Raw genomic sequence first — 26803 nt, 5'->3', positions numbered from 1 at the left:
GTAAAAGATGCCCACAAATGGTGTGGAGAATGAGCAGCAGGGACAGCAGGAACTGATCCATCTTGTAGTCTCTCTTGCAGACACTTGCCTTAATAATACTCACTCACACTGCAAATTATTTGTGTGTATATAGTTTTGCATTTAATTTCTTTTCGTATATTCTTGTTGCTGCTGCTGTTTTATGACAAACTTAGACATTTAATTTGAATTTTAACTAAAATTTAACTACCACAGATAGGTTGCAATTACATACATGCATAAATGTACATCAATGTATATGTATGTAAATGTCTAGTATATAACGCGTAATTACACATACAAATATAAGTATAAAACATACATCATACATCATCAGTTATACATACAATTTATAGAGTAGATTTATCTCGTTTTTTGTTTGTGGCCATTTTGGCTATCGATCTTCGATCATTATATCGATAGCATCTCGATAGTGTTTGCTACAATTAGATTATTATTTGCTTCGATCCATTTTTCGACTATAACGTTGAGATTTACACAGATTTCAAAATCGTTTACCATAATTCCTACGAGTATATGGGATAGAGTAGGGTAGAGGGGTGGAGGGTATAACTAATTACATAACTCTTGCACTAGGCTAAACAACTAGACAAAATGATAACTAATTAACAATTAAGGTTTAACGTTTATTGGAAATCTTGCAGAGTTTCCTGCAATGCTTGTGTCTGTGTCCCGTCCTGTTCCCATTTCGATCCCAGATCTAAACAGTGGTGTCTGGCGCCGGGCTAATGGGTTGCTTTGACTCGGACACATCCAGGGAGCGGCCATTGGCCGTTGCTGCACCACCCTCCTGTGGATCCTCGGGTGCAATGTCAATGCGATGCGCCTTGCGCCACACCACCAGATCCATGAGAAAAGCCAGAAACATAATGCCAGCCGTGATGCCTGCCAGAGCAAGAGAGTTTAAAGATTAAATAATGTTAAGTACGTTTTGCTGAATGGTCGGTCTCCTTTTGCTCACCTAAGAAATAATGCCTGAAGGTATCCGCATCGTAGAGCGAGCAAGCACCATGCTTGCCACACACCGACTTCCAGATGAGGCAGGCAGAGTCCACCACAGCGCCGTAGATGATGGGACAAGGGACATTCCCAAATAGCCCAATGGCCGACTGTATGACACCCATGGCCATGGCTTTGTCTGCAATGTAGAGCAGAACTTGGGCTTGAATTTGGATTGATTGAGGGATTATATGAGCCTCACCTTTGGGATGTGTGCAGCGCATGACGAGCAGCATGCTGCCCACCTCGGAGGTGGAATGCATAAATACACAAATGGCAAAGATCAATATAAAGTAGATGAAGTTCTTGCAGTTATTATCACAGTAACCGTTGACCGCCTCCGCAGCTGCAAAGATTATCATCCATTAGCGTAAAATAAAATATATTCTTGTTTGAGATTTACCATCTGGAATGCAAGCACAATCCGAGTAGAGTGTGCGATTATCGCTGGGCCGCAGCGAGCTGGTGCTGCAGCCGGCATGGCAGGCCGATATATACATTGTACCATCGGCACAGATCGGTGCAAAGTTCTCCTTATCACAGGTACAATTGATTGCTGCGCTGCAAGTGGGCTCGATCAGAGCGGGACTGGCAAGAGAGAGAGAGAGAGAGAGACACAAAAAATCACTAAGAGCTGCCCAAAGTTCTAAGAAAAGTTCCCAACTCTCACCTGTGGGCAGTGCCTGCCTTGTAGCCAGCAAAGTCATCCATGCTGCAGCCAATGAACATCAGAATGATCATGCCAGCGGAGTAAACCAAAGCGGTGAAGGCTATCCAGGCGGCTACACCCTGAGCGGTGGGCTTGCGCTTGAGAATGAACAGCCCGGAGATGACAATGCCAATGCCCATGACCAGAATGCCACAGAAGGCGGCAATCATGTTGGCATCGTAGGTGGCCAGTCGGAATTGTGTCTCCAGGTACTTGGGCAGGAACGTGTACAGCCCGGCAATGGGCAGCAAGTGGAACACACACGAGGCAGTGCGGAACATCAATATATCGTTGCTCAGCTGCCGGCGCACTGTCTTGGGGAAATCTACAGAGCAGGATGCATCAGCTAATGATCTTTAAGGGACTCTTCACACTCACCTTTGAGCTTAGGTTTCTCCTCCGTTTCGGCTGCAGCTGCTGCAGCGGCTACAGCCTGTGCCTGCGTCTGCTGCTTGCCGCGCAGCTGCTTGGGGAACGAGAACATGGCAATGGAGGTCAAGAGCATGAGGCTGCCAATGGCCACGGGGCCCAGCCACCAGGCGCCAATCCAGCGCGGATCGCTGGCATCGAAGCCCGGATTCGAGAAGTTCACGTACCAGCGCGTGCAGAAGCTGCCAAAGATGAAGCCGGAGGCGGGTCCCAGGATGCGCATGCCAATGGTGACGGCCATGTACATGGGCGACTGCTTGCTGCCGACATTGTCATCGATGTAGGGTATGCCCAGCGTGGCCACCGCCGTCTGGCCAATGCCCGAGCTGAGCAAGCTGCCAAAGAAGATGCAGAGCACGATGACGGTGATCTTCGAGTGGGAGGCCTGCTCCAGCTGTCGCTCCTCGTTGCACTCGCTGCCGGCCAGCGAGCCATTGCCGCCCAAATGGCAGAGATTCGGATTGAGCAGCTCGCGGCTGGCATTGTGCCACAGCAGCGAGGACTCCGACAGCGCGGGCTGCTGCTGCTGCTGCTGCTGCAGGATCACGCTCGAGTGCATCAGCTGCTCCCCGAAAATGAAGTGCGGCAGCGCGCAGGCAAAGGCTGCAATGGAGAAGAGCACCATGCCGCAGGCAATCCACCGCGGACGATGTCCCCGTCCCGCGAAATATGTCAGCAGCATGGCCGTGCAGATCTGGCCCATCTCGCTGGCACTCAGCAGCAGGCCCGTGGTCTTGGACTTGATCTGGAAGAGCTTCTCGATGGTGGTGATCACCGACACGAAGTAGGTCATGTACATGCCCTGCAGGATGTACGCCAGGAGGAACACCACCATGAACACGTGCGTCGAGGCGAAGCGTCGCGCCCAGCGCGGACGGCAGCCGAAGAGCCCGCAGCTGGAGCCCTCGTCGGCGCCTCCGTTGAGGTCCGAGTCAAAGTCATCGGACTCATCCGACTCGCTGGAGCGTGCTGGCAGCTTGTAGCCGCCCGTCAGTGGCGCCTGCTCGTGGGCATACTTCTCGCGCAGACTGTGCCCGTTGCCGGTGCCGTTGTTGTTGCTGCTCAGCAGGCCCCCAAGGCCGTTCTTCAGGTTGTTGATGTCCTCCGAGGCCTTCCACTCGTTGTTGTTGCTGGGCGTGCTCTCGTACAGCACGGTGTTGCCGGTGGGCGTGGTCTGTCCGGCTGTGGGCCCCGTGTTGGCCAGTCCCTCGCCGTTCGTTTGATTGTGCTGAGCGAGGAGCGGCGTAAAGGCCTGCGTGGAGTCACGTCTGCCTCCGCCACCCCCTCCATTCTGATGGTAGCCATTGCCATTGCCATTGCTCTGACTGTGGCCATTGCTGGCCTTTGTTGCTGCCACAGGCTGTGGCGTTGCCGCCTCCACATCCCCGTTGCTCTTCATTCTGCCTCAAGGCGAGAGATCTGCTTGCCACTGGAGTTCCTTTTGGATCGAGTGCGTCTGTGAGTGGGGAGTGGGCGTCGCGTTTGTGCCGTTCTCTATGCAAAACTGTACTTGGTCCTTGGCCCTTTGTCCTTTAAGTGGTCCTGCTGCTGCTGGTTATTGCCTGTTCCATTTTTCCCCACCCTACATTGGCGCTGTGCATTCACTGGGCTTACGATTCCTCATTCGATTTAACACTATTTTTTGTGTGTGTTTATTTTCTTTTATTTTTTATTTATTTGGCTGGCAGCCAAGCAGCAATCGAGGTAGTTGGTTTGCTCTGTTGATATATGGTTTGAGTGCTCTTTATATCAGTTTTTTATTTCCCTTTTTTTTGTAGATGCTCTTTGTTGCAATATGGCAGTGCTTATCTGTGGGAGAGAGAGCCAAATTCTGCAATTAGTTGCTGGCTTTATGCAGTTGGGTTGAGGGAGAAACGATCGCTCTTTGACTTGTTTTCACTTTAATTTGAAAGCGCCTTTTTTTATGCAATAAAATGTGCACAACAAACAGCAAACAAAGTGTTCGGATCAAGTTTTTCATTTAAATTTACATACAAAAATGATTATTATATATTTAAAAATATGTTTTTAAAACTAAAAAAACATTTTATTTTAGCATATTTTAGCCATGGTGAACTTGCTGCACAATGGTAAGATCTTAACAAATTATATCAGAATTAAAAGGCTTTATTTGTAGCCAGAAAACTGCATGGCAAAACTTCTGATTAGTGTCAGATTAGATTTGAATGAGTAATGCCAGCTTTTATCCTTTGGTTTTCTGGCACAACATTCCACTTTGAAGTAATGAGCAATGAGCTCACTTTTTGTTATTAAAAAATAATCAAATAAATAATTATTCTCCAATGGGAATCGCAGAACCGCGAGCATTGGAAAATGAAATGAAACTAAAGCAAAAGAAATTCCACGAAGAGACTGCACAAAAAAAAGAGGAAGTATATAGAGCACAGGAGTGAGGGGTGAGCGGAGGTTCAGCAGCACAGCTTATCAGCTTCACGCACACACGGACATATGCATGGATGTGTGTGCACTGGAGGAGGACTGCCTGGAAATGGCATTAAAAACGCAGTCGTACATATGTACAGCACGCGACAAAATGTTAGGCGAATGGCAGGCAATTAATGTGCATGTGTATGTACTGGTATGTATTTTTGGCAAATTTGATAGTGAAAATGTTTATGGGGCAGCAGCTAAGACAAGAGAATTCAAGGTTGAGTCTGATAAGCATTAAATACGAATTAGATTATATTTAGATTTGATTCATTCATGTTCGCGTTTAGTGATTATGTCGCACGTTTGTACATCTGAATATTTAGAAGAAATTTCTTTCCCTTTTTTAGGCACTTTTACACGGAACTGCTTGGATTTTCCCTGAATTACCTGCCACAAAGTCTTTCATTTGCCATTAAAATATTTTCCTTTCATTTAGATAAGTGTCTGAAGTGTTCTTATAATTATGCACCGCAAATACGCATTTGCTGTGCAAATATTAAAACAGTTTGCGGCCCGAGTCCCATTCGGTTCGTATCTCTCGTTGCTTTGCCGTTTTCTTTTTTGTTGTTTTCATGCAAAAAATATTTCAATGTCAAATATTCGCCCAAAAAAAAAAGTTGTTTCTAAATTTCACCAATTTCTGCCTTGTGTGTGTGCGTGTGTGGGGGGGTTTTGTGACTGTATTTAATTTCACTTTCCGTCGCATTGCAATCGCAATCGCAGGCAGTGTGCCTCCTGCACTCCGCGAATCTTATCAGTGGGCAGAGGCGACCTCGCTGATAAGGAAAGTGAAATTTCTTTGAGTGTATGTGCAGAGAGTGGTGCAGCCATGGGGCTAAAGGCAGGGGCGTCATAAACTTTGGCCTTGACTCTGGCTCTGATGGTTTTCCTACTTCGCCTTTTTTATTTTATTTATTGCGCATTTTGCGCTCTTTGATTTCTGTTTTCTGTTTTCTGGTTGAAATATACACACAGTATTTACTGTACTTTGTTGCTGCGGTTTGTGTGGTGCCTCTGGAATGTATTGCCTTTTGCTCGTATTTATTTATGCACAATTAGGGATCTCGGGAATGGCCAGAGCACGTGCTTAATTAGCATTTTTGATGTGGTAATGCGATCAAGACGTTCATAGAGTGGGAAGCATGAAAGATCATAGATGTGGCAGATAAATCGGAGAAGGTAATTTCTCTACAGAAATATATCTCAAAGAAGCTGAACGAAATTGGTTAGCATATATTCTGCAGCATACAAACTTCATTCTACATTTTCGAATAATTTCTAAGACAAACGACAAGTGACGTAGCTACACTGAGGGAAAATAGAGCCGAAAATAACTGCAAATTATAATGACATAATTTTCATATTTAAATTGAGAAATTCGCAAAGTAAAATGTTTCAAATTTAGATTTAAAATATTTACCATAAATGTAGTATTATTATTATCAATTTTAAGTGCAAAAATACATTTGAATATATTTATTTTTAGTTGAAAGCAAACTGCATTTACTTTTTACTATTTCCCCTTGCCACTTTGTCCTAGTGCTGCCTCTATCTGGATCTCCTTCTCTCTGCTTATCTGATTTTCTTATCTTTTCCTTCACACAGTCTACAAGATGATGGTCAGGTAAGTGTAAGGTGACGTAGATGGCCACAACAAAGCGAGTACTTTAGTACTCAGGCCGCCACTTATCGCTCTGGCCATCGTCAAAGCAATCTCTAGCAACAGGGCGAGAGAGGCAGGCAGAGGAGAGAGTTGCTTCAGCTTATCCCTGAGAGCTAAGGCAAGGAGTCGAGTCTCTGTCCGAGTCTGAGGTTAAAACTACTGCAGTTACCAGTTTTAGTTGCAGCAAAGGCACATTGAACCCGCCGCCGAACAGGGCATCAGGGCAGCCATGGGGGCTCTCTGTGAACTATTGTATGGCTTGGGTCTGGGGTCTGGGGTCTGGTTCTTGGTTACATAAGTGTTAGAACATCTATTGGCTTTAATTTGGCTTGATGGATGGTTAATTGTACAAATTGCTGCAAGTGTTCACAGCTGACGGCCAGCTGATGGCCGATTTATCAGTGTCAATCATAATAAATGCAATTAAGCCATGCCCATTTACGATACTATCGCTTGCAGATTGCTGGCTGGCTGGCTGGCGGATACATTTCTAGGTGGAGAGCGGGGGAACACAGCGGATACATCGATATGTAGATTGAGCCAGAGGTTTCCATTTCAATTGAGCAAAATGTGAGAAAATCTACGACTTGTTTTACACCACACAACACGGATCATTTTTTGGGCATTAATTAGATGGAAAACTGAAGGATCTTGGCAGCAATAAATAATAAAAGTTATTATGTTATTTATGCCCCGAAAAACTTGCCCAAAACTTCTTCTTTCATTCCGCCTTCAACCCCAAAAAAACCTCCCACTAAGGACCCATATTTTGTGGTCCAGTGTAAGTAGAATCCCATGGCTGAGGCCTGCCATGGGGTGGCGGGTGGCTTGCGGTGTGTAATTTTGTTTCTTTGCTCAATGCGTGTTGATTTTCCGGTTTTCTAAGCAACTTGCAACATGTCGCTTCCCGCTGCTCCGCTTTCCGCTCTTCCGCCTTCCGCCACTGCCGACTACGTAACTGAGTTATGTATTGTGTGTGTGTGTGTGTGCGTGTGTGTGTGTGTGTGTGTGTGTTTCTTGATGGTGTGCATTTGAATTGCGCAAGCGCAACTATTGCAAATTGCATACCAAGCAGCTCAGTGGCTGTGGCTGTGGCTGTGGCTGCTGCATGCCAACATGCAACAAAACCAGACACGCGGGCAACGCGTTGACTAGACGCTGACAGCAGCAGGCACAAACAAGTGCAAAAGCCACAACCACAGCTACAGCTACAGCTACAGCTACAGCTACAGCCACAGAAGAAAGCCTGAACAATGGCCAGAAGCGGCATTGAAAGTAAATTGCAGACCAGACCCCAACCAGTCCACAGATGCCTCTGCCTTGCCCGCTCTTTTCTGCCAGATCCAAGTCCAAGTTTAAGTCGTAGATGGAGCTGGAGCTGGAGCTGTTGCTGTTGCTGTAGCTGGAGTCGCATCAGCCAAGTGGAAAGAGCTTGGAAAAAGTGGTTTGGCCACATTTCACTTTTAGCATAGAAACAATTTAGAACTTGTCTGCGTTTGTGCTGTGCTGTGCTGTTTGTGGTTCTTCTGCTATCTGAGATGGATGGATCTGTGCAGAGAGATTTAAGTGGTCATTTTTGGCAGAGCAGAACCACAGATAAATCTACAGGAAATTCTATACAATTTAGGATGCGAAGAAGATCTGATTTGGTAACTGGAATCTAAGCTTAAAAATCGCAGACTTAAGTCTGTGAATTTTGGTTAATTTTATGCCTCAGTTCGTTGTACATTTATTCTCTTTGTTTATATTTATATTTCATTAAATTTAATGTGTTTATCTGCATTCCATTTCTCCCGCCGCCAGCAGTCATTGAGTCATTCTGTTCTGTTTATTTCTCTAGGGCTCTCGAATTCGCTGACCAATCAGACACATACAAACTTATGCCATGGGTTTATGTGTTTGTATTTTGACTTTGACCTTCACATTGAGAACTGAAATTTGAACCAGAACATGAACTTGATTTGCGTAAGCAAAATATTAGACGTACGAATAAAAACAACATCAAAAAGTTCACAACTTTGTGGGCATAAAATACAACTTTTAATTTGTGTATCAAAGCCAATTGGGAGAATTATTTCATGACTCAACTTATTTATTTCATTTGTATGTGTCGCATTTTTCTGATTAATTGGGTTTGTAATTTGCTGAAATACAATTATAGCAGTAAAACATTTCGAGTGTGCGGATTATACAAATTATATTTCAATGCGGATATGGTTTTTTTTCTCTCCCTTGGGTTGGGTTGGTTTTAAAGTGGAACACGCATGTAAATGCCCTGAGCAGCGTGTAGGAATATGCACATATATTTGGCTCCCCTGATTCATGGCAGCACAAAAGGGTGTGGCCTCCTTCCCGAAAAACAAAAAAATAACAATGACAGAAAAAGGTATACTTGAAACATTTTGCAACAAAGGCTAAAATCCCATTGGCATTCGGTTACTGTGGTTATGCGAGTGCTCCTCTTAGGGGATAAGTATCTGAGCAGATTATGCGGAGAAAAGTATTGCTGCAAGATTGAAAGATATTGTCAAAGCAACAGCATGAAATTAAGTTGTAGAAAAAAGCCAAACAAGAAGGGAAAATGGTTAAAAGCTTCATTTTATTCCCGGTCGAACTCTGCTCTCAATTTTCTGCTGTAGGGTATCTGTGGCCTGCACATTGCTCACGCAAGTAAACAACATTTTCGAATTTCGCATTTCTTGTATCTCCTCTGACTGTCTCTTTGACTGTGTTGTATATATTTTATTTATTTCCTTGTGGAGCAGTGCGGCTGCCTGTTTGCTGCTTTCCATTATGCGCGAAGCAAAACTTCCTTTTTGACGGCGCTTGTTAAAACTCTGAAAAAGGTAAAAAACACCAAAGCAGAACCGAACAAAAAAATTTAAAAAAAAAACTTCAAACCAAAAAGAGCAATGCCAAAGAAATCAAAGAATACAAGAAAAAATAAAGTAAAATTAACAAGCTCAAAATGGCAGCCAAGTGTGCATAAATTTTTGAAATGTCCGCAAAGCCGAAATAAAAACTCAAAATAAAACAGCAACAAATAATCGTCGACAAATAAAAACAGAAGAAGACTTAATGAAATGCAATCAAAAAGGCATTCCGCGAGAACTGCATTAAGTCGGAGTCGGTGCCAGATCCCAGGTCCACTGTCCCAGTGCTACCTGGTAACCGTTCTCGATCCCCCAGGTTCTCTGTGTCTCCAATCTCAACCCTCGTGCCCGCCATGTATCTGGCGTGAAGATCAGTACATGGCGCTGACGTGACGCTCTCGAGCCTCCAGCCAACAAAAAAGAGATGTTCAAATTTATTTCCCAACTGAATATACTCGTATATGGGATGTATTTTGCTCTAAAAGAAATACAGAATAAATGAGAAACGGATTGCTTTGTGCCTTACCAAAGAGCAGAGTTTACATTTGTCATTTCGAGCTAACCGTGGGACCAATGAAATTATTACTAAAAATATACAAAAAGGTCCCCACGGATCTACGAATGAATGAAAAACAAACCAGCAAGGATTCCATTTCGTTTATATTTTACACTTTGAATCAATTTATGTTCGTTTCCTTCAGCTCTCTGCATTTTTTCACCATCTTTCGGCCCACTGTGTTGGCTTTTTGGCGAAAAGGAACCCTGTTCCAGAGGAAATATTCTTAATTTAAACAGAAATTTGTGTCTGATTGATTGAGCTGCTGATTTAAGCGGCTTTTCGTGCACAGGCCAATGTCTGGACCAATGGACGCTGTACCAGGTACCCAGCACCAGCGACCATCGTAAGGCTGTGAGGTGTTAACCTGCCCAAAAGGTTTACCAGTTACCGTTATACCTTTTATAAATGGTTCGCTGTCATTCGCCTGCGTACGAGATGGCGGCTAATTTGGCACCATTCATTGTAGATTCTGCATTTATTTTTCCAATTAGCAACCAATTACATACCCCGCAGGTCGGTCATGCGCAAACAAAAAAAGTTTGGCTCATTTGCATAATAAGAGTACGAATATCGAGAAGAGGTTCACCCATCCGAAGTGTTTTTCCCCCATCTACTCAAAGTGTCAAGTGGTTTCCTCAACCGAAAGCAAGAAAAAACAGACACGGCCACAGATATTTACTCCCGCATAGCCAGCCCATAGATACAGACCCCTTTGCTCATAATTCTCATTACTCATGATTATTTGTTTATGAAAGTACTTAGCATATTTTTTGTATATTTTCTATTCATTCTCTTGAAAAGCCAAGCCACTCCAAAAAAAGTATTTCAATTGTTTAAGTAGCAGGCAAAAAAAAGAACGCCATGCATAATTTGTTGTGTGAGTGCGTGTTTGTAATTTTTGATATTTTTTCTTTGCGATTTCTTCTTTGTAAATTTCCACTTGTTGGCACTTCTTTTATGGCATTCCTTTTTGTTGTTGATCTTTTTAGGCGCCTGTCTTTTTAAGGCGCTACATTTTAAATTAGTTGTTTGCCTAAAAAGCAGTCGAGTGGAAGACTTTCTTGGTGTTTTTTTTTTGGGTATTCAACTTACTTGTCAGTTTGTTCGTTATTGGCTCTGGGAACTGAAAGTATAAGATTTTGGGAACTATTAGTACTTGTATGTGTATACAAAACTATTTAAATATACTTTAAGGTTATGTTCTTTATGGGAAGGACTTGCGAAGATTTTTGTTCTGTTCTTTGGAAGCCAGAGAATCGTCTAGAAGGGCGTGCAAGCGATGGTACAGTTTTACTTCCGCTGCCGCGTGGTCTGCTCAATCAAAGTGCAGCTAGGCAAGGTTCTCTCACCATCGAGCATGTTCTCTCTTTATCGCTCTGCACCTCTCTTTCTTGCTCTTGATTGTTGTGATATCAGAAATTGCAGAACAACAGCAAAAGCCGCCATGAAATTGACGTCATAAACTGTTCCAACTATTCAATGAACAATATGCGAATTTAGCTGGGTCATAAAAATTACACGCAAAAACGATTAGCAATAATTGCAACTACTGCAGCAGCAGCAAACAAGTTTACTCGTGTTCAAAAAAAATGCAACGAACATTAAAATTACAATACAAAAAGAACAACTAAAGCAAGGGAGAGAACAACAAAAGCGGGAGCGGGGCGGGTGAAACAAGTAAAGTCTATTAAATGGGTGGGGGGAGCGAAGTGTACAGTAAATGTAAAATGCAAATCTTTGCAGCAGCAGCAACAACAACAACAACAACAAATAAACGATAAACGAGCACAACTGTCTGGCCATCCATCTCTCTCTCTCTGTTTCTCGCTCTCTTTAGGCTTCACCGTCTGGCGGTGTGTGTGTGTGTGTGTGTAACAGAAGCAGCGGACAAGCATTATTGCATTGAGATAGGTCAGTCACACACACGCACACGAGTGCAGCAGCAGCGCAGTTTTGCTGCAGCCCAGAGAGCTTTGATAACTGCAGCAGCAGTAGCAGCGGCAGCATCAGAAGACCAGAGCAAAGTTTGGGCTGTAACTGCTCTAATTACGCTCGCCTAGGGGTTGGTCTCCAACTCTCAACCCCCACAATAGCTTATGGCACCCAACGTTTCCTCTCCCCTCCCATTGCTTAATCAGAATTCAAGAATAAATAGCAGAAATAAAACAAGTTTTTGTCTTTATCTTGGCAGAGGAATGTCTGCCTGTGTGTGTGTGTGTGTGTCATGTAAAACTTACACAATCGCAATAGCAGAGCAGAGCTGAAAGCACCACCTCTCTGTCTCTCACTCTCTTGCCCGTTCGCTCTCTTTCTCGATTCACTTTTCTTTGTGCTATTCCAATAATTTTGCGCACTCTCTTTGCCAAAGCTCTTTCAACTGCAACAGCAGCAGCAGTGCAGCCACAAGAGAGCAAGTCAGACAGAGAGCGAGAGAGCAACTGCATCTGGCAGAGAGCAGCATCGGCAGCTGAAGACATCTCTCTCACTCTCTTTACTTGCACTTTCTGCTGCACTTTTTTAGTGAAAAAGAGTAGTAGACTCAAAGCGCATTGCGGGAGTTGGTAAAAATAAAACATTAAAGGGAAATGCAATAGGGATAATCCACAGTAGGAGCAACAGATTAAAAGCTGCTCTGAGCAGACATCTTCTTTGGCTGCACATCTCTTTCTCACTCTCTCGTCCTTTGCTGACGCACACTTACATCCCCCATCTCATACTTTGACCTACGACAACAAATGCTTGAGTGTCTGTGACAAAGAAAACGTGCCAAAAAATACAACCCCCAAAAAGCTTTCTCTCTTCAAATGTAAATGTATTAAATGGCAGACAACAGAAAACATATTGCGCATTTACGTCTAGACAGGGATTTAAAAGGAATGGCAAGCCACAAGACAAATTTAACTGTAACCCAAAGCGTGAGAGAACAGAAACCGATTAGATGGAATTGGCAGTTCCGTTGCAGAATCCTATTTTTAGATCTCACACTCTGCGTGTGCGTGTGTGTGTGTGTTTGCGCCTCCCCAGAGAGTTTCCAATGGAAATTCCAATTTGAAATGAAAACGAAATTATTGCAAAATCGAAGCACGCACACAAATGGCTGTATCTAACGGTCTCTCTCTCTCTCTCTCTCTCTATCGCTCTTGCTGCACTTTCTCGTGTGTGTGTGCAAAGTGCATTGACTTTTCTGCCTGTTGTTACGGCTGCTCCTCTCCTCTCATCTACCATTTCATGTGTTTATTTGTGTGTGTGTGCGGCATGCGGCCAACCCAACCCACATTGCAACGGCCAATTCCAATTTGTTGCAATTTTGTCTGTGGCTGCTGCAGTTGCAGTTGTTGTTGTTGAAAAATGCAAATAGTATCATAAAGCGCAACATGTTGGCTATTTAGCGAATCAATTGGGGAGGGGTGGTACGAATGCGAATACGAGTACGAGTCTGGGCAATTGTGCTGGTCGGGGGCGTCTGTTTTAGCTCTCATTTGTGTGTGAATTATTTAATGAGTTTGCTTGAGTGAAGGGAAAGAGCCAAATGCGAGAGAGAGAGAGAGGTCTATAAAATATACAAAAACACAGCAAATTCTTATTTATGTATGGCATTTATATGCACTTGTGGCAGCTATTTTTAGATTTGAGTAATTTAAATTTAGATTTCGATTATGAAATGCCTAAAAATGTTCGTAAAAACTAAACATTTTCACAGCAGTAAACGCATGAAAGAGAACTGGAAAGAGTCGATAAAGCTACCATAGAAATGTTCCATTATCCATTAATTATTTTCAATAATCTCTGAATATTCTATTGAAAGAAAGTGCCAAAGTAAAGCTTGCTGCTTCTGCTAACTTCTAACTTTGAACATTAATCATCAGTTGTCATAGTTGTAGCAGGAATTATTACAGCACCACTCCCTACACTCTCGCATAACGTATACTCCCAGCTGTGTGCCGTCAAACACTCTATGTAATCATGATAAATAGTATAGTCAAATGTGAGGATTTACTACTTTCAACATTGTATCTCAAATCGGTGCATTTGCAAAGTAGAATCTGCAACATTGTAGCGTATGTACGCAACAGGCACACAAAAGATGAAACGAGAAAGGAGAAGGAAAAGAAAAGAATGGATGTCAAAAACTAGTTTAGTGGGAATTTTGATGGCTTGCATTGTGTGACTTGCCACCGAGTTACGTAGCATTTAATAGAATAAATGCGCTGGAGCACATTGTGCGTCCAGGCTCGCAAAAATGTGTGCTAAATTGATTGAGAGCTGCCACAGGGGGGAGGCTGCTGGGCTAGTAGAGGCTCCCTGGCACAGTGAGTGCCATAAATTAACGAACAAACATGAAACAAGTCTACTTAGAGTTGCATATCGTATAATTTTCACAAAAAAAGATAGCCAAAACGAAGACAGAAAGCGAAAACTGGGTCAACCTGATGCACAGAGAGGCTGACTGCCAACTGCCTGCCTACGCAGCCGCCGTTCACATAGTCGCCGTCGCCGTCGCTGTCGCTGTCGTTGTCTATCCGGCCCCACAGAGACGTGGCAAATATGTAACTCAAAAAGATATGCAGCAGCTGTGGATTGGATGTTGAACATGTACAAATATACACGTAGAGCTGGCTGCAAGCCGAAAAATCAAGTAAAACCGTAACCCACGTTTCGCTTCATTTGCTCGAGGTGGAAAAGTAAGTAAAAAAAAAAAACGGCAGCTACAACTACACGACGCCAAATTTATGTCTGTTTGGATTTCACCCACGCAGCAGCAGCAGCAGCAGCAACAAACGGCGGCATGGGCCAGTAGCAGTGGCAGTAACAGAGAGATAACACTAACAGCAGAGGACATGTGGATAGCAGCAACAGAAGATGTTAAGAGAAGATGGAAGTATCCGTTTAAATGGTACCCTTAATATTCCTCAGAAAAATTGCTTAAACGTAACAGGGAAAGCCTCGTATTCATTCTTAATCCTCCCATTATCCGCTTAATAGATAAATATCTTAGCCAACTGCAGCTGTACTACCAGCACTTCCACTGCAAGTGAGCGAAAGACATTGGAGTCCGACCCCGGCTCTGCCCACAAAGTCGTGATTCCGCCTGCTGCAGCCTGCTGCAGCCTGGACCAGCGTTCACTTTCAAAATCAGTGAAATGTAACCGAAAAACAAACAAAAACAAAACAAAAAACAAAGCAACAAAAAATAGCAGTGAATTGATGTTGCATTGTGTTTGGCTGTCTGTAGTCTGCAGTCTGTTAGCTGTTTGCATTATTCACTTGGCTTACAAATAGAGGTTAATTTATTGTGACTTGATTGAGCCGCGAGCAGGCGCATCAAATATGCAGAAGAGAAACTGCAGCTGCAGTTGGGGAAACCCACTGCGTTCCATAAATTATACAAAAATATTATGAAGATAACACAAACACGAGGATGAGCTTTTATCATCTATGATGGGTAATATTGAAGTTTACGACATGCAGATTGAGATGAATAGATGAACTTGGTGGCTTGGCCCTACCGCAAATGCAAAGGGCCGCGAGTGGCCGTTCATGTTATTGGAATCAATTACAGCAACACAGAACTTCAGACATAAGCAAGTACATGCTCGTACATACATACATACATGCATACATATGCTGTGTAGAGAGGCCTGCAAATGTGTGTATCCCATGCTGAGAGAGAGGGAGAGAGAAAACGGAATGCGAATGCGATCGCTGCAACCGACAATGACCTTCGGGGCTGCTGATCTGACATTGAACAGTGGACTGGCTTGCAGATGGGGAGTTATGTACGAGTATGAATGTATGTACAAGCATATGTACAGTACGTGTGCTTTATGTATTGTGTATGTAGGTATGCGTTGTACATGCTGCTGCTGCTTGCTGTTGACATAATTTAGCCACTTGTGCTTGCTTAACCCTCTTTCGAGCATTTAGCCAATTAACTCAATAAGCCAAATAAGTGAGCCAGTAGGCGCCACGGGCCGGGAGACGAGTTGCCAACGATGTGCGATGTGCGATGTGCGATGCTCGATGGAGTTGTCGGTGACGCGCGCGCACATTCCAATCCAAGTTTGCAGCTCGTTTATGGTGGCAGCACTTCATGTTGCAACAACTGCTGCTGCTGTCGGTGCTGCTGCACTTGACTTACTTGCCACTCTCTGGCACTGCCACTGGCTCTGCCTCTCTTTCTTTCTTTCTTTCTTTCTGTCTGTGTCTCTCTCTCTCTCTGTCCGTGCTGCATCTGGTAACTGCCATCTTTGCAATGCATTTCACTTTCATTATGATGCAGTCAGTTTTTGCCACTAAAAATGGCAACGGGGCAATGCCAATGTGTGGTTTTTCCGAGTCAAAATGAAAAACCAGTTGGGGAGTCTGTCTGCTACATCTGAGTGTCTCACTCTCAGTCTCAGTCTCAGTCTCAGTGTAGGCGTCTCAGCCTTGTCTCTTTTGTTTCTGTGCTTCCTTTCGTTGCTCCCCTCTGTCTATTACTCTATCTCTCTCTGTCGCTCCTTTCGTTAGTTGTTTTTACTTTCTTCTAATAGATCGTTAGCCGTGCCATGAACTTGCAATTGATTGCTTATTGTTAAATGAAAATGGAAAGTCATTTTCGTATGCGCAGTGCCTTTTGTTGTTGTCTGTATTTTATTTTTATTTTCGTTTTCCTTTTCGTGGGTTTTCATTAACGATGCCTTTGTTGTCGCTTTCCCGCAACAGCAAAACTTTAAGGAGATCCCCCACCAAAAAGTGCATGCGGGTCAAATACCAGTATTTCGTGTGCACCGAAAGAAAAGCCTTTGCAACGGAAGAGTAATTTAAAAAGAAAAGTAATTTAAATTGTTAATATTCCCACTTTTTCGTTCAGTGTATCTCATTCTTGACTAGCGTTTGGTATTTTTATTGATTGGCCAGCTGGTCACACGGAAAGCGAAAGTAATTACAGTTAGTCATGCAACGCAGCAGCAGAAGCACCCACCCACGCTCTCATGCGCAAACACACTCACACACGCACGCACACCCGTTCTAAGTAGATAAAGAAGAAACGATAAAGTGCAGCCGACGCCAATGCCAACCCCAATTGCAGCAGCAGCAGCAGCAGCGAAGTAGCAGAGAAGAAGCAGCAACAACAGTGGCAATGGCAACAGCAGCGCACAGACGGACCCTTGAATGACTTTCTTATAGTGTTTGTCTCCCTCTTTCTCCCTCGCTCTCGGTGTGTGTGTTTGTGTGTTCCATTCCCCCCGCACGCAACAGAATCAATTTTTATTGGTTACACAACGACGCCAGCAGTGCGGGGAGGTGGCCGGGGGAAGTCGTTGGGAAGGGAAGTGCATTGACCCCTCCAGGCGACGACAACTCATGACTTTTTAGTACTTCTTAGCTTGCCCCTTACCCACCGTGCAGAAGGGTACATCTGTTGTCCCAATCACTTGACAACGGAAGAAGGGGTATTGGGTGTGGGTAATGCGCTCACACGGAATGCCAGGGTATGCCATAGTTCGGCTGCAAGAAGTGTTATTTTCTCCCCCATTGTTGATCCCTCATTTTGTGATGTTTTCAGTTGAGTTGGCGCCTGGGAAACCACACACAGAAATTACAGAGAAGTCCAAGACAGAGTTCCCATCCCGAGTGGAATTATTTGATTGTATAATTTAACTTGTCTTTATTCTAAATGCAATCCTTGCTTAGAACTTCCAGGATGCCTGAATGCCGCCGCCATAGTCGTTGCGATTGTAATCAAAGTTGCGGCTTGCATGGGCCTGGGCATCGACACTGCCACGCCCATCGCGACTGGTGTACAGATTGTGATTGTACTGCACGCTGGCCTCGCGCCCTCTCTGCGCATCCTTGCCTGCCTCGAAAACCACTGAACCACCTTCGGGAGAGCGCACATGGCGCACCAGGGGCAGATACTCCTCGGGTTCCGGCTGGGGATAGGCAGACGCCAGAGCCAGCAGACAGCAAGCGAGGACGAAGACGATGGTGCACTTGTTGGAAGACATCTTTCCTAGACAGATGGTGGAATAAAACTGATGTCGATCTAGGGATCGTTTGCAGCTTTTATAGTAGCAAGGGAGCAACAGAATTGCCAATGGGATTTACCTCTGGACGGGGAATCCTATTTGGAGATGAAATTGTCTCTTATCAGGCCACAGCGGGTGCTTTTTCTGCGAAAAGGTGCATCCCCAAGCCGGGATTCCTTATCAAGTTCACATGAGTATATACAATATTTGCTACAAAGTCATTTCAATTTCGTTGTAGGTTTTCTTTTTCAGACTACACGGCGACACGAACGCTCGAAGGTTGAGCGATGTATTTGGGTAACCATCAAGGATTCCTTTGGATGCACATTTCAGCTTTAGGAAAGTGTAAAACACTCTCGAAGAAGACTTCAAGCGACTTTTGGAGTCTCTTTGTGCCTCACCAACTAATCTGCTTCCAATCAGCTCTAAAAGGGGGCGCGCCCTGTCCGACGCAATAACTTTTCTTTTCTTAACGCATTCGAATCGACTTGGCCTGGCCTACGCAACAAGCATTGAGATAACGGTAACAAAAAAAGAGCTCTATAAAAAACCACACACCACACAGACAAAGAAACTATCAAGAAAGCAACAACGATCGTAAAATCATATGAATTCAGAATTCAGTTCAAATGAGTTCGTTGACACAGAAACGAAAGAAATCAAACAAATAAGATTTTAGTTTTCCCGTGCGCTTCTCCCCTCTCCCCGTTGCCGCAACCCACACGCACAATTCTTTGAGATATTTTGTCGTGCATAGATTTGGCTTCAGTTATCGGCATTGGAGATAGCGAACCACATCGTCATTGATTAGTACTTGGAAAAAAAGAAACAACACACAAAAAGCGTTTGCCAAATGCTGAACGGCTTGCCATGAACTTGAATTTTGATGATTGTGAAAGTAAATGCTGATATATACGAGCTGTACATACAGCTCTGGATGGGACTCTCACAATTCTTTGCGACGAGAACTGATTTCTAATCACAAATTTCGCGTGCCGTAATTAGATGTATGCGTGGCCCTCGGCCAGCGAGAGATCTCAATGCGAAAGTCTGTCTGAATGTCTGTCCTGTCTGTGTGTCTATTTGTCTGCCTACCCAGTGTAGATCATTTGCGGGTGAAAGTTGTTTGCATGTGGCGCTGCCGTCGCTTAGGTCTCCTCCGATTCGATTTAGATTTCATTTACCTGCGCCTCGAGGGGGGATGACTGTGCCGCGTTATCTATTGAATATCAAGCTATGCATTTACATCTTTTGTCACCTGCTGGCCGGGCCCTCGGGGCGTATACACAATGTGAAATAGAAAACCAACCCAAAAGGCAGTCCAACTTCGAAAAAGAGACAAAAAGATACAATAAAATCTCAGCGACACGTGTCGATGCCTTAGAAGTTGTCCAGTCATAATGGTACATTTTTATGGCTCTACTCAAGAATCTTTGGATTCGATTTGATTTGTTTTTTTTTTTCATTCTATCCAAACAATAAATGTTGAAATTCATTGAGAGTGGTGCGATGATGGCGCTGAATGAAGGCCTACACAGCAGATGTACATATTTACTTGTATGTATTTATGTAAATATGTATGTACATTTTATGTATTCCTGTGTCTTGTGGGGCAGCCATTTGTCTAGGTTCGAAGACAGACAGACAGCGAACAAAAAATGCGTGGCGTACGCACGCTTTCAAAATAAATTATGTATGCGATGATGATACATTAAATGTATAGACAAATGCGTTCCCATATACTAGGTACATTTGTATATGCATGTGCGTAGTTCCCATATACACATATTGTGTGTCTATACATATATGTCCCTCTCTCTTACTCTCTGGCTGTTTTAAAAAAGATTTATTTGCCAAAAAAATATTGTCTGACGTTGAGCAGAGCAATAAAACACTCGCACTGTGTCTGTGTGCCTAAATCGCGAATGGGCCAGAGACGGCGACGCGGCTGCTGCTGCTGCTTCTGCCTTTGGCCGCTTTATTGTGTGGTCTCTGCTCTCCAAGTTTGTCAACAAAGGCAGAGGCAAGACGTAGCAGAAGCAGGCCAAGAAGATGGCCTAAAAGCGGAGCAGCAGCAGCAGTGCAAAGCAGCTCTGAGAGTTCCATTGGCTTCGGCGATCGTTGGGGCATTGAAATAATAATCGTTTATAACTAAAACCAATTAGTCGCATGCCTAAAAATATAATTAAAATGTTTGCTTTGAGTGTAGGAGCTAATTTTTCAAAGAAACGAGCCAATTCTTTCGCTAATTTTCAGTTGTCAGACAATCTTTAAAGGTTTCTTCTTCCCACCAAAAACACAAATTAACTTGCATTTCTTGTTGGGTTTCTTGTAGGAATATAAAGTATAAATAAATAAAATAAATAAATCATTCCCAAAGCAGCTAAACTTATAGAGAAACAACCAGCAAGAGGCCACATAATATCTTGTTTCAGACTCACTCGAGAGGAGTTCTACTTCTACGTTAATGGAGAACGAACCCAAGAATAGAGAATCGAGAATCGAGAGTGAAGAGGAGAGGACTGCTCTGTGGCTGCTTTTATTGTTATTGCTGTCTTGCTGTGTTGCGTTGCGCTTAAGTCAAGTTCAAGGACTGTCAATTAAATTGAAATCACTTGCTAAAGACGCGCAACGCAGCACAAAACAAGCTTCCAGATGAGTCGTCGGAGTCGTCTCAGAGCAGCACAGATGAAGAGCAGCACTGTACCATGTACCACTCGCTTCTTCTGGCTTGTATCTATGTATACTTGTGTGAGTGTATCTGTCTGTATCTATGGAGTGGCTCTGTTTTTGTTCGATTTTGCACGCAGCTCGTTTACATTTTTACATTTTGTTATTGCGGATGCTGCGTAGTACGTACCGACTTACAGTGCGGTAATTGTACGTCCGCCCGATTCATGATGATGATGAGGTTCATCACTCTGGAGGAACTGGCTCTAGCCAGAGCTGTGCCTGTGCCTGTGCCTGTGTCTGTCTTCCATCTACTGAAGACTGAGTGATCTTCTTTTGTATGTCAGCTTAGCTTTAAGCGAGTCAAGTGCGACTCGTTTTCGGGTTCGTTCAGTCAGAGAGACAGCCACTGTGTTCCAGTGCCAATCTAGAAATGTTTCAAGTGAGGGCGTGTCCAAGTACACAATATTCAGGATTGTAACACACTTCTGTGTCAAATATCAGCAGCTCCAATTTCCAGGGCCCAGGGGCAAATCGTAACTATGTTTTTAGGCCAACTTTCAGTTTCTCGAAAATGTGAATCGAGGTTTTCATATCAAATGTGGTCAGAGGCAGCCAGCCGACTGGCAGCCGAATGCATAATTAATGCCGATTTTGTTGTTGCTGTAGAGCGGCGCGTATTTGTGTCTTCAGTTGATTAGCATAATGCCAAATACATAGCCATAATATGTGTACATAAGAGTGTGTATCTTATAGATCCGCTTGATTCAGTAAACAACTTTACACGTGCTCGAAAAATACAAGCAAATTCTATGAGAAATTTGAACTCTGGATTTATTTCTTTGTTTGCAGAACTTTTTTGGCCAGCAGAAATGTTGCTTTTAGCCGCTAAACAGAATGAGCAAAACATGTCAATCCATCAGCGACAAAGGAAGCGCAGGAAATCCATCAGTCAGGGGGGATACCCGGGAGTGGGTGCTGCCAGAACTTTTGGCCCTGCCCTGCCATGCCAATATTCTGCCAATAAAAAGCATTTTTCGCTTCGTTTCGTTAATCAATACACGAATTTCATTTTATTTTCTTCTTTCATGTGTTTTTGTTGCTATTGCTGTTGTTGTTTTTGTTGGTAGAATATTTTTTTGTATGCCAAGAATTTAAATTAGTAGGAAATCTGGTTTTCTGGTTTTCTGATTTCGGGTTCGTCTCTCTCCCTCTGCCTCTCCCTGGCTAATTCTCCAACTTCTGCCTGTCTTTGTTCTCTGTTTTATTCGGCATTCTTGTTTTTGTCTGCCTTCTGGATCTTTGGATCTTTTTTTCTGCGACGTTATTACAGGTGAATTCTGTAGTTTTTTTTTTGCCCTCAGCTACAAAAAAAGAATAAAGAGCCTACCAAGCGCAGAGCAGAAAGCAAAATTAAATGAGTTTTGCCTGAAATCGAAATGCTTTGGGCCATTGATCATTTATTGATCGAGAGAGAAACAGAAACAGAAACCGAAACAGGGAGAAGCAGAGCAAATTGACATTTGGGATTGCAGAAACCAAACTGCACGCAGAGAAAAAGTTGCACAAAAAAATGTATTTTAAAAGCAATTTCAATGGAAACTTTCAGCTAAGAATTCTGTTCAGTTATTAAGGCAAAAATAACAACACTTAAAATATAATTTATACATTCATAACAATGTTTCACCATTAATTTGGTAACATTAAAAAGTGTTTTCTCTGTCACTTTCCGATGGACAGAAATGCCCAAAATTCATGGCTCTGCTGTGCAAATGTGTGAAGCAGGGTACGGGAGTACCAGTAAAATGTATGTTTAAATGGATAATAAAAATCAGTGATAACGAACCCAATGTGGGTCAGATGGCAGACAATGTTTTCTGTTCCATTCTGGTTTGTGTTTCTGTTTCTGTTTCTGTTTCTGTTTTTAGCCAGAACAAACACTCGACACTCTCATAATTGAGGTACAAAAGTGAAACTCTCTCCGGTTTGGAGATCTCTGGGTTGCGGTATAAACATTTACATTTACATTTGATTAAACAACGTTTATTGATTGTTGTTCCGCTTGTGCTGTGCTTCTTATGGGAATGCGTGGACTGGACCGAGCCCGCAAGGGCATTTATTTTAATGCATTTTGCCAGGCGGCTGGCCCAGGCAGGCAAGAAGAGGACCCGGCCCGGCCCGGGTCTGTGTCTGCATCTGTGTATCTTTTTTTATCTGTGCGTATTTATTTTGGTTTTACGGCATGTAATTACAAAGGGAGAGGAGCGTGAGCGGGAGAGACAGACAGAAATGGAAGAATGTATTCCATGTTCTTTTTGGTTTCGATTTTTTCTTCGTCTTTGCGTTTCTTATCATTATTTTCCTGTGTATTTTGTGCGCTTTCTGATTGCCCTGCCCCGGCAGCTCCCTCGTGGCCAGTCCCTGCCCTTCCGCAGCATTCAGTTTTTTACTTATTTTGGTGGAACACTTAAGAAATTTCACTCAATATAGCGCATTATTTTTGTAGGCCGTGCGGTCGGGTCGATCCATGTTTCACTTTCTCTGGCGCTAACGAAGAGCCCCCTCCGAAAACTCGTGGCGAGAAGTAAAGAAGATGAATGCATAGACATATTTTTGACTGAAAGAATATTTCGGTTTTCATTTCTTTGTGGCTTCATTAAAAAGGGAAATTTCTTTCTTGCCCGAAGAGAAAATAAAAACAGGTCATTCCATGGCTAGCTGCTGGATAATTGGATGGGGAAAATATTGCTTTTTGGTCTATGATCTAAGTGGATTTCATATCAGCTTTCAGGTGCTCTTTTTTTTATGATTTATAATACATTTATTTAATTAAGCTTCTGTACTTACGCCTAATTCTTCTCTCTCTCCGATTCTGGCTCGTTCTCGTTCGTCTGACTATGACTCTGACTCTGCTTCTGTTATTTTTTCATTCAGTATTTGCCACGCAATTTACGCGTTTAATTTATGGCTGCCTCCGGCTCTGGCCCTCTGCTCTGGCTCTCAATTTGTGTTGCCTGTAATTTTGTTGTTGTTTTTTCACACACCAAATTTGGAGGCCGTATATTTTATATTTATTTAATAATTGCACACATAATAGACGAAATTAAATGCTTTATTTCTGTATTTGTGTGTACGCGTGTACGGATAGGTAGAGATACAAAACAGGCCGCAAAACACGCACAAAGCCAATTGAGAATTTTTCGATATCAATTTTATTTCATCTTTATTTTCGAGTAAAGGATTTTGAAGCAGCACTTCTCACTGGTGGGGGGAATTTTCACTTTGAAAAATAAACCCAAAAATGCATTCGAAAATTGTTAAACTGGGGTATGTGTATCTTTCAGATGGTTTATGCAAAGAATTTCTGTATCTTTTGAGTGGGTTTGGTATGGTATGGAAATTATTTGGAAACAACCGAAACGGAACCGAAAACGAAACCGAAACGAGCGACGCGTTCGCTTACATCGACGTCTGAGCAAAAAACACGAAGAATACAAAGTGCGGCTCAATTTATACGACAGAAACAGACAAGAAGATACACAGATACTCTTGAACACACACAGATACAAATACACTCGCGGCGCGCGGCACATGTGTGTGTATTCGAAGATACACACAGACACACGATCAGCGGGCAGGCAGATAGCAGCGCTGCCGACGTCCGCGTTGAAGTCGACAGCGACGCGCACGCAATGTTAGCGCTGCAATTAGAACGGTCTTGCAGCGAGAGTGAATCTCTTTATCTACCCTGCACTCACTCTCTCTCTCTTCTTAAGCTGTGTGCCAGGTGTTTTCTATACAAGATGATGCATCATCTACACATGCGTTTATAATTATGATTCCACTTAGTAATAGTAGAACTGATATGTAGATGCCATATGGATGCCCCACCTTGTATAAATACACCATGGGCACTGTTATTAAAATTATTGTTATTATTGTTGTGTTTTGTTGTCTCTTTCTCTGTGTGTTGCTCCTCTCTTTTTCTGCTTGAAGCTCTCTTCTCTTCGCTGCTCTGCTCTGCTTTGCTTGCCCTCTCTGTGTGTTTTGTATTTTGCGTTTGATTTAGGAGCATTTTGTTGGTGCCAAAAAGGTAGTATTATTATTCGTACATTTTCGGCATTTATTTGTTTCATTTTACCCAATTTATTTGCATTCGTTCGTTTCGACCTCCCTCCCTCTCGCTAACGCTCTCTCCCTCGCAAACGGCACAAAAATATATCTACGAAATATTTATGCACGCACAAACATATACACACACACTCGCACACACGCTGCTCTGCTTATACAGTTTCGTCCGCACACGGTCACACTCTTCCAATACGAATCGCCCCAACGGACTGAAAACAGCCGAAAACTTTTTTCTTTCGTCAACCAGTTGGCGCTTCAGTCGGCGTAAGTAAGCTTTTGGCAGCGCTGCCTTTTGGGGCTGCTAGCTGGCTCTCTTCCACTGTTAGTTGTCTCTGTTAGCAAAGAGCGTCGCGGTGCACTTGTGCTGGCCACTGTTAAGGGTGTTGTTGTTGTCGGTCTGCCTGTGGTTCTTGGCCTGTGAGGCGTAGGAGTGGTCGGAGTATGAGTAACACTCAAACGAGGACGACTGTGGGTCCTTAATCCCAAGTAGCTTCGATTGATTGACATTTTATTTGATTGGCATTCTGAACAGGTGTTCAGCCTTTCAAGCTCTATAATTGTATCCTCAATGCTTTTCTATGTACTTTACGAATGTTTATTTGTGAAAAAAGAAGAAAAAGTTGAAAATAAAGACTTGGAATTTAAGAAAATAAAATTGAAAATGTTTTTATTTGGTTTGAATCAATTAAAATATGCATAAAATATTCATTTATTGCATATTGCTTCTTCAATTACGCACAATCCCAAAACTGTATGCAAAAATGATGCCTGCATTTATTAACAAACATTCAGGGCATGAAAGTGGCTGTGCATATCAATTACAGATTGGGCGCAAGGCCGTCGAGCAGTCAGTTCGATGGATAGACACACAGACAGAGTGTGCATGAAAATACATACAAATGTCCGCCAATGCAATAATCAAACACAAATTGAGTGCAACACAATCACATTCGCGGATCGGCCAATAACTTTTAGATATTCTTTTGGCCAAACTCCAATCGATATCGCTGTTGGACCGATTTGCTATTGGGGCAAAAGCGGACTGCCTGCCGCTAGCCGGTTAATTACGTGACATGTTACGTTCGATTCGAAAACAAGTTAAACACGTAATTAATTTCAGAAAATCAGGCAACAAACTCACCTCGAAATGTGCATTGAACTTTTAGCTATTTTGTTGTTAGGCTCTCGTGCCTCTTGTGTGTTTTCATTTATGTTCAGTTTTTGTAGGCAATTCTAGTTGCACTTGGATTGGATGCTGATACTGATAACCCCCAGAGATGAACCCCCCGTGCTGGAAAATACTTATAAAAAACAGCTGATGGCCGAGTGTGTTTGTGTAACTGTGTAATGTTGCAGTGGGCAAACAATTGTCGTGTAAATAGTGAACAAAGTTGAAGAAGAAATGCCAGAAATTTTGGGTGCTTGGCTGCATTTTGTTTGTTGTATTGACAACATCGCTGGGCTTATCGCCTCACTGTTGTCAGATCAAATAAAACAACAATGTGTACATAAATATGTATATTGTATGGACAGACAGATACAGTGGAAACAACCTAAAAAGAACATTTAAGAGCATTTCGCAGAGCCTTTTCTGCAGCATGTCAGGGCAACACAGCTGTAGCTTTAAATGTTTTCCTGATAGAGTCAAGCCTCTAGCATTGTCCTCTGACAGCTATAATTTGATTGCAGTGCAAAGCAGGAAGTACGCTGATGAATTGCCGCAGCTTGGGCCGAGTGGAGTCGCGCTGATCAGAACGGAGCAGCTCTGTTATCGGCCTCCCTCCTCTAATGTGTGTCAATTGTGATAAGAGCGCCCCTATACACATGTGATGTGCTCGTACACAGTTACATGGTAATCATCTGCGTCCACCTCCAAGCAGCATTTCAGCCCCACTCCAGCGTTTGGGGCCTGGCCTGCCATGACTAATTAGGTAAGCAACCAAAAAGGAATACGCAAACTAAGAGCAAAAACATCTCAAAATTCTCAGCATTGAAACGTGCCGACAACTTTGTAAAGGCTGCCAAAAAAATAAACACATGCACTTTGTACATATACATTTACATTTGTACATACATTTTCTTATGAACATACATATGGAAACGCCTGAACACACCGGCTTTGGGACATGCTTTAGGGCAGGGGGCTCAGCAGGGCTTCGATTTCCTCTTACTTCGTTCTCTGATTACCATTTGCCATTGCTTAAGTAAATTGATTAAAATGTAATTCAAATTGTTTTTAAGCACAGCATTTCCACTTGAAGCACCCCA

At 43.2% G+C, this 26803-nt stretch overlaps 2 protein-coding genes across 2 annotated transcripts; both read right to left on the bottom strand.

The window, feature by feature from the left end:
* Positions 1 to 133: 133 nt before the first annotated feature.
* LOC117588976 (solute carrier organic anion transporter family member 74D) lies at positions 134 to 23912 on the bottom strand. The gene is made up of 8 exons (XM_034280565.1): positions 23252 to 23912; positions 10815 to 10845; positions 2126 to 3985; positions 1709 to 2072; positions 1442 to 1626; positions 1241 to 1384; positions 1001 to 1177; positions 134 to 924 (listed from the first exon to the last, which is right to left on the bottom strand). Exons 3-8 carry the CDS (start codon positions 3573 to 3575, stop codon positions 740 to 742), a joined length of 2505 nt encoding a protein of 834 aa, XP_034136456.1. The 5' UTR covers positions 3576 to 3985; positions 10815 to 10845; positions 23252 to 23912; the 3' UTR covers positions 134 to 739.
* LOC117588978 lies at positions 17341 to 17757 on the bottom strand. Its single transcript, XM_034280567.1, has one exon. The coding sequence runs from the start codon at positions 17711 to 17713 to the stop codon at positions 17396 to 17398; it is 318 nt and encodes a 105-aa protein (XP_034136458.1). The 5' UTR covers positions 17714 to 17757; the 3' UTR covers positions 17341 to 17395.
* Positions 23913 to 26803: the final 2891 nt, after the last annotated feature.

Source organism: Drosophila guanche, unplaced genomic scaffold, assembly GCF_900245975.1.
Source record: "Drosophila guanche unplaced genomic scaffold, DGUA_6, whole genome shotgun sequence".
NCBI lineage: Eukaryota > Metazoa > Arthropoda > Insecta > Diptera > Drosophilidae > Drosophila > Drosophila guanche.
The sequence above is the reverse complement of the archived record's forward strand: the minus strand, read 5'-3'. Positions and strand labels throughout refer to the sequence as shown.